The sequence below is a fragment of the Hevea brasiliensis genome, chromosome 16 (genome assembly GCF_030052815.1).
Source record: "Hevea brasiliensis isolate MT/VB/25A 57/8 chromosome 16, ASM3005281v1, whole genome shotgun sequence".
Taxonomy (NCBI): Eukaryota; Viridiplantae; Streptophyta; class Magnoliopsida; order Malpighiales; family Euphorbiaceae; genus Hevea; species Hevea brasiliensis.
Window position 1 is genome coordinate 45,387,381 of NC_079508.1, and position 8,784 is coordinate 45,396,164.

Sequence of the window (8,784 nt, forward strand, 5' to 3'; positions counted from 1 at the left end):
TATAGAAGTGTGTTTTGAACCCTTTTGCAGGTTGGGTAGGTCCTAGGTATAGGGGATACTCTGCCGGATTTTCGGCACGACTTAGGACGTAATTGGTCTTTTCTTTGTTTGTATTGAGTCAGATTGTATTAAATAAATGTAATATGATTGTCAGGTGAGCCGATGACCTTCTTCCTCCGCCTCAGTGACCACCGTCAAGTCTGTGAGTAGAATATTAATTTTAATTGTAATTTCGATATTATTATATGTTCAGCATGCCCATGCATCACTTATATGCATATATTTATGTAGTTAAACTCTAGGCACGATTTATGATGCATTGATAAATGTTAAAGTGCCATGTGTGTTGTTGTGGTAATTTGGAGCAGTGTGCGTGCGTTGGCGTGCGTATGATGTGGTGTGGACTATGGATAGGACGGGTAGACACGGCTTGAGTTCTTCGCTGGGACCCCGATTTGGTATTAAGCGAAAGTCCGGCTTGAGTTCTTCGCTGGCACCAGGTTGGATTTAAGAGAGTCAGATAGGGATCAGCTCCCAATATATTATGATTGATGCTACAGGGTGCGTGAGTGCTCCAAATTACCTTTTTGATGCCATGATGTGAATATGATGTTGATGTTGCATTTCATTCCACAGGTTGCATGAGATTTAGATAGTTATAGAGATTATAGTTAAGATTGATATTTTACTCTCGAGTCGAACGCTCACTCTGTTCAAAAATTTTCTGAGCCACAGGAGGATATTTTGTTCTGGGTTAACCTGCTTTTCTCCTTCGCAGGTGTTTATCAATACTTGTGTAATTTTATTTACTCCTAGAATTTCCGCATGTGTTAGTAGTAATTATTTGAATTTGGTCTGTAATATTATTATTATGTTGGACCTGTAAACTAAATATGCTATGCATGTTTGATGGATTGGATGAGGGAGCTGAGCTCCCATTTATTTTATGTTGATGAGTATGTGGAGGGTGAGCTGAGCTCCCCAAATGACCATATATTGTGTTTACAGGTCGGGTGAGTCGAAAACTCCCCGTTGGTAAGTCCATTTTATGGCCGGACTCTGTCCGTTTATTTTCTTGATATTGGGCCCAAATGGGCTTTAGAGTTGGGTTAATGAACAGTTAGGCTTACTACGGGCCTCGGGGGCTTTAAGCTGGCCCAGGTCCTAGTGCCGGTCCGGCCCATAGGTTGGGTCGTGACAATATTGACCTAAACAATTTCAACGTAGATCTTAGTCAGTATTTTTTTTTTCTCTCAAGCTAAGTGTAAATTGAATCTTTCTTCTCTTTATAGACAGGATAATTTTTTATGCATAAAGAAAATAGTTTTATACTTTGCACAAGAGAAGAGAAGAGAAGAGAGAAAAATATTGACTAAACGTCATGTGGGAGTTATTCACATTAATTTCTAACTAAAAAATCAATAATTGAGAGTCGATGAAATTTTATTGTGTAAAATTTGAAAGTTTAAGAGGTTTTATGTTATATTTTAAAGTTAAAAGACTGTAATAATATAACTATATAAATTTAGGGACAATTATTAAAATTTATCTGTGAAGAATGCTATTCTTGAAGGTGAGTGTGAAAGAAAGTTCATGGGGTGTCTATATTTGAGTACATAAATCAAGCTGCAGCATTTAACAAAATTTTCAATGAGGCTATGGCTAGTCTCTCTTACCATTGTCATGAATGGAAATTTTTAGAGATCTCTAAGCATCTTTCCATCAAAGGTATCAAGGCTCTATTGGCAGGATCGTATATTTTCTATTTCCTATCTGAGCAATTTATTATTATTATTATTATTATTATTATTATTATTATTATTATTAAAAGTTGTTTGGAATGCTAACTCATGATATATGCATAATAAAAAAAAATCGCTCAAAAAAGTTTTAATTAATGAAAATCTCATATTAATTTTAGATAATATAATTGATTTATTGTGATTATTTGGTTTAGGATACTGTGCATGCTTTGCCAGATTATCCTTTCTGTTGGTCTTATCCAACAGTCCTTTTGGGATCTAGGCAATTATTAATGGGTCGAACCATATTGGAATCAACAATTCTAGACTTCCAGCCATTAATGCCACATGGCAGGAATATTTTAGAAAAAAAAAAAAGCTAAATTCATTCCTTTTTTTTGTAAATTGATCCCGAATATTATAATTATTTATAATTAAATACTTATAATTTTACAAGTTAATCACTTATTGTTATCATTATTTATAATTTTCTCCCCTTTAAGAAGAATATAATTTTATCCTTACCTCTCTATCCTCTCTGAAACCCAAAAGCAAGATTTACTCTTAAGGCTATTGAATTCTCAATCTCAATTGCATACACATATTTGCAAGAAAAAGAGGAGTAATGCTAGAATTTGGACACGTGCATACAAACAAGAAAAAGATGTGTTCATGGGACGGCAATATTAAGGAACAGAAATAGGGTTGCGGGTGTGGGTGAATAGAGATGACAATGGAGAATGAGGGTTCAAAGAAGATGGGAGTGCGTTAAGGTGGTTATGTTAGGGAGGATGGAGATGATGAGGAAGGGATGGTGGGTAGGGGAATGAGAATTCAATAGCCTTGGAGTAAATTGTTTAAGGAGGTAGAGAGAGATATCGAAGAGAGAGGGAAAGAGACATTGAGAGAGAAAGAAACAAGAAAGAGGTAGGGAGAGAGATATGACAGGAAGGAGCAAAGGGAGGAAGAGATACAAGGATAAAATTTTAAATAATTATAGTAAGGGATTAACTTGTAAAAGTATAAGGATTATTTGTAAATAATTATAATATTTAGATATCAATTTATACAAAGATAAAGATGAAGGTAGTATTTTTCTTGTGCCGAAATATTTCCACCTTGTGACAGTAATCGTTAGAGAAAAGAAAACACCACTTAAATTGGCGTTTTCTTTGGTGCCTAAAAGTAGTTACCGGGCATCAATCTTGCGTCAATCTTGTAGCGCAAAAAAGTTGCTTCACTTAGAGTAAGAATATAAGCAAAAGCTCAATTAGTAAAAAAAATTCCGAGATTGAACCAAGCGTTGGACAAGTTAATGTGGAAGGTACATAGATGATTCATTCTCTTTTGGGCCAATTATTTTTCCTAATAAAGTTTATGGTAAATCATATCATTAATTTAAGAATTCAGTATGAAATGTAGAGTAAGAGATGGGCATTGCCCACTGCATCATGAAATTCTCTGGAGGCCTTGCATCAAGGCATCTGTTTGTTCAGGCTTCCCAACCGATACCCGAACATAACCCTTCAGTTCTTTGTTATTGTAGTGTCGGATCATCACGCCCATACTTGCAAGATCATCCTGCAACAGATTGAACTTGTCACCATAAAATTTTCTCAACTATATATACAAAGGTGTTACACATTTCTGAGGATTTAACCCAAAATCGTTCAGAGTGGAAAAAGCGAATCCATATAGCCGACCCCAAATTTTTGGGATAAAGGCTTAGTTGAGTTGAGTTGTATATATACAAAGGTGCTTGAAAAGTTCCAAGTTTCAGTTTAAGCTGAAACTTAATTGTTGATTAATTCAAATCAGAAAAAATTGCGTTAGAAAAGCTTTTAAAGAAAAATTATAAGATCATTATAATTTAAAGATTAGTTGAGAAAAGGGGAAAAAAACTGAGAACTGCTACTTCAATGGCAATGCAGAAAGGTAGGCACCTTAAGTTTCTTAGCATCTCTTCCAGATTTAACCTCGCAAAGAATGAAATTAGAATAGCTTGGAAATGGATTGAGAAATGGCACTTCCAACAGAAGCTTGTAAAGCCTATCCCGCTCTTGCAACAATGCATCTTTCACTTTCTGTAGATGTATTAGATATGGTGTTTTAAGGCATTGATAACTTAAGCATCATCAGATAAAGCCTGGGATTATAAAGAGAACCTCAAGGTAAGTAGGATTCTGCAATGCTGCACATGCAGAAACTTCAGCAGCAACAGAAACATTATAAGGTTGCTTAGCTCTCCAGATGTACTCAATGATGCTCAAAGGAAATGCTCCATATCCAACTCGAAGTCCAGCTAAACCTGCCATGTTGTTTACATGATTTCAAACCACAGCTCCAATACAAAAAAATAAATAAATAAAAGGGGAGCCAGGGTGTTTTCTGGTGGTGGGGGGGGAGGGGGGGAGGGTGTGTTGGTGTTGCGGGGTAGAAGATGGGGGAGGGGCGGGCTGCAATTCAAGTGGTTCACTTCCAGAGAAAAATTAACAAGGTTGCAAGCCACAAATTGAAGATTTATCATACATGATGTGGCAACAGCACAATAAACCAGTAGATAAATGGACACAAATGTATGAGGTATTACAAAAGATCCTAAAGAAAAGCACAGGCTGTGCACTTGAAAAATATCCAATATACGATTACATATGTGGATATGTACATAATATTAACCTTTTTCTTCCCCAACTACATGTGAGTCCATCCATTACACTAGAAATTTAGATGAGAAAAGTAATTCACATTGTTTTAGGATCCAATTTAACATGACAAATTAACCTGTAACAGCCAAGAGTCCAGGAATGTGATTTAAGATCAATTCGATTCCATCTCCGTATGGTTTGTAGGAACATAAGACTACTACTGTGAGCAAGCCAAACAAGGATAAGATTGCAAATTCAATTTTTGTCATCATCATTTTGTATCATTCAAAGATAAGTTCAAAAGTGCCAGCAGTGTTGTTTATCCAAAATCACAAAAATGTAACGTGGAGCTATTGGAACAGTGGCACAATAAACATACCAGCCCTCTTGCTAAATGTCCGTAGGACAATTAAATTGTCATGCTTCTTCACCCATTTCATCCGAGATTCCAGTCCTGAAAACTCTATGTATGCTTCATCCAACACCACCAAGATTGGGAGCTCAAGGATTTTCAATAGATCCTCATCACTGATTATACTGCCACACGAAAGATCACATGCAAATTAAAAATAATCAGAATCAAATCCAGAATGTCACAACAAAATGGTGTACTTTTACAGGATTCTATGTTCGAAAATTTTGGAGATACACCAGGCAAACTAACGACATTAAAGTAAAAAATCCTTAAGTATCAATTTTGGTTCCATGAACAAATGGAAATTCAATGTCTTCCATGACAAAAGAAAAAACCTGATGTCATTGTCTATAGACATTGAATTATCCCTAGAGACTTTTTTTTTTTGTTCCCTAATCCCTTTTCCTTTTCTAGAGCCATTTTGAGCTGTGAACCCATATTCATTTTTAAAGCATTAACAACCAAGTCAGCAACATTTCCTAGAAATTTATTTTACAAAGGCAAGTTTCTTGTGAGCTTTGAAATCTCAGTAATCCACATTAATCTATTACTCTGCATGGACAAGAGGAATATCTTCTATAAGGCAAAGCGAGAAGTTAAGAGTTTGCAACCCCAGCCATAAACTTATTGCTGAATACAAAAGGATACATGTACATCAGAGACCTCAATCTATCATGCTAAAAGAGATAAATAAAACGCAATGTGAAAAGAAATAACCAGAACTCACCTCCCATCAGGGTTATTTGGTGAAGTTAAGAAAATGCATTTGGGGTTCTCTTGTTGAACGGCATCAATAATAAGCTCAACATTCAAGCTAAAGTCTGGCTTTCTCAGAACTGCAGTAAATATGAAAAATTAAGACCCTTACTAAAAAATATAAGAATGAATGAAGAAATGAAATGCATAAAATCCATTTCTTCTAGTTATGAAAAATATCAATGAAAAACCCAGAAATCAATGTTTAAATAAAAGAAAATAATAATGTAGTAGGATTCGTAGAAAAGAATTTCCAAAAATTAGTGTCACTGTGCAGGGATGTCTTCTTCACCCTTAATAACTTCTGCCCCATTAACTGCAGCATCAAATTGATACATTGTAAAGGTTGGAGGACAGTCCACAATTTTATCACCAGGATCCAGCGTACATCTGCCGAATATATGAAGCATCAAAGCAAACAATGAAAGGTTAGAAATTGGTGATTGTTGAAGTTAGGCATACCCATCTGCAATATATGGTCTCCCTCATTTTACCGCATTATTAGATCAATAAGCTCATCAGCACCACATCCCACAAGAATGTAATCAGATTCAAGGCCAGAATCTTTGGCAAGAGCCTCACGCAACTGACGACTTTGAGGATCAGGGTATATGTAAGGGAATTTCAAAGACCCCAAAGCTTCAAATACCTACAGACAATCTGAAATCATAGTCAGCAGAAAAAAACAATGCTTGCCATTAAAAATAGCTTGTCTTTGACATTTCTCTATTCTGCAGGAAAAAAAAAAAATTCCATGACAACTTCAATATTAATTAAAATTTCATGCTTTACCAAATAAAATGGATGTATAGGGCTTTAAGACTTGCCTCTGGAGGTGGTCCATAAGGGTTTTCATTTGCATCTAATTTAACAATATCCTCAGGCTTCCTTCCAAGATTAGCTGACAAAACCTACAGAAAGGAAGACACTTAGATGAAATGTCCATCATTCGACCATCTATAAGAACCAAGTATAGCTGATCAAATTAATATGTTATTTGATTTCTACTAAATAATTCAATTTTCACAAGAGAAATTATCAAAATTATCGCACATAAAAACCACTTGGTTCCAAGGAAAAACACAGATTTATAACAACAAGGAATAAACAAAATCAATTATATACTCAAAGCTCATATCAGAGTTTTGAACTGCCATATAGCTGACTACAGTTTACATCCCATTTCTCCAAATGCTTAGTAGATAAACAGAAACTTCATTTCACAAAAACCAATCAAACATATCACATACAGCTAGTAGATCATCATAAATGAATTGGAAAAAAGTTCTCAAAAGGGAAAATTAACTTCATACATCATTAATCATTAAACATTATAGACGATGATTAGCTGATGTCAAGTGTCAACACCAGCAGGAAACTGCTAGAGATTCTCCCAGCTTAAATGAGCTATTTATAACTGTAACAAATATTTCAAAAGTATCGGCAATAATCAATTCAGTTTGCGAAAACAAATAACAACCTCAAGTGGCTCGATAATATTTACCTCAAAAGGCAAAATAGGCTGATAAGGGGACAGTGTTCTCAAATGGGAACGGATAAATGAGTCGCCGGTCAACCTCTGTTGACCCTCATTGACATGTTCTACAGGTAGAGTGGAGGCCATGGCAATGCCAATGACCCTTCTTTGATTATTAACTTCTAAAGAGCAAGTGGGTCTCGGAGGCTCCAAAAATTGGTGAAGATTGTTGCTGGATTTAATCAAACACAGAGAGGCAGTGCTGTTGATATCAATCACACCCATGAATGTCTGCTCACAGAAATTCCAAAAAAATCAAAAGAAACCAACTTTAACCTCCAGAGACTTAACTTTGGTAACAAAAACAAGAACAATTTAACATGTAAATAAATCAAATTTAAAGGATGAAAGAAGAAAACAAATTCATCCATGCTAGCATGAACATATAGGAAAAAACAGGAAAAAAATGACAGAGAATTTGAAGGAGAGATGCTTAGTGGGCATACCTGGGGGTGAGAAGAAAAGATGATCTTTTGACGAGTAAGAAATGTGTAATAATGGAGAAGGAGCCAATAAGGGAAACTATGAACTAAACCCTAGAGATTATTATTCTGAAAGAAAAGGGTGCGCCGAGCTCGAGCTACAAATATGAGTAGGGTTTATTAGATTTTTGTATTTAGATTTATCTATTGTACATATTTTAATGTAAATAATTAATCTCATAATTCTTGTGTTAAAGGCAGCTTGTAGGAAAATATGGGTGTCTTTTGTTTCTTTCTTGTTGGATGTACACATGAATTTTTATTTTTTTTAATTAATAATTATTTTATTTTATAATATTTAAACTCATAACTTAAAAAATTTTTAAAAAAATTGATGTTGATGTACATTTTTTTAAGTAGGAGAATTAGGGTGTAGTAACTCAAATTTCGATTCATTGGTTAATTATTATACTTTTTATTCATGAAACCAAATCAGATAGAAAATTATTGAGTATTATTTATTAAAAAAAAATTCATTACTAACAAAAACACAAAGGGACCAGTGATGGCATAAAATTCCTAAGAAAATCAAAGCATACAAATTAATCTATTTTCCCCATTTCAAGAGTTCCTAAACAAAGGGAGAACTTCATTACGAGGGAGACGATGGAGGACTTCCTATTTGCTATTTGCTGTAAAAATAATTTAGTTAGTAAGTTTTCTATTTTCCTCATTTTAAGAGGTCCTGAACAAAGGGAGAATTTCACTATGAGAGAGACGATGGAGGACTTCCTATTTACTATGTGCTCTAAAAATAATTTAGTTAATAAACAGCTTGAATGTGGGTGTACTAATTACTGAGTGTATCAATTAAAAGATTACGTTTTCTAACTTCTGAATCAAACTATTATGAGAACTGTAATGTGAATATGAAAGATAATTGAAATTGAAAAGTAAAACTGTCTTAATTGATAAAAGAAATTATAAGACTTTTCAAAAGTACAATGTAATAGATTAAAAATTAAAGATTGCTTGGAATTGAAATTGGCAATAAATATAAAGTACAAGAATTTAATTCTAAATCAATGGCTTAAAGATAATTTATTAGATAATTATGGGTGGCTAGCAAATAATAGATAAAAGCATTTAGGAGAAGTGGCTTTCAGATACTTTCAAGTGCTTTAAGTACTTGCAATGAAAGTTATAAATATCAGTTGAGTGGCAATGTTTACAGCCTAATAACTCAATCTAACAATACAAATTAACA

General features: G+C 34.3%; 1 protein-coding gene across 1 annotated transcript; it reads right to left on the bottom strand.

Annotated features, from left to right (window-relative positions):
- Positions 1-3,012: 3,012 nt before the first annotated feature.
- LOC110635290 (histidinol-phosphate aminotransferase, chloroplastic) lies at positions 3,013-7,705 on the bottom strand. The gene is made up of 10 exons (XM_021784573.2): positions 7,542-7,705; positions 7,063-7,326; positions 6,386-6,469; positions 6,053-6,207; positions 5,851-5,948; positions 5,530-5,638; positions 4,767-4,924; positions 3,908-4,050; positions 3,686-3,826; positions 3,013-3,323 (listed from the first exon to the last, which is right to left on the bottom strand). The coding sequence occupies exons 2-10, from the start codon at positions 7,318-7,320 to the stop codon at positions 3,192-3,194; spliced, it is 1,278 nt and encodes a 425-aa protein (XP_021640265.1). The 5' UTR covers positions 7,321-7,326; positions 7,542-7,705; the 3' UTR covers positions 3,013-3,191.
- Positions 7,706-8,784: the final 1,079 nt, after the last annotated feature.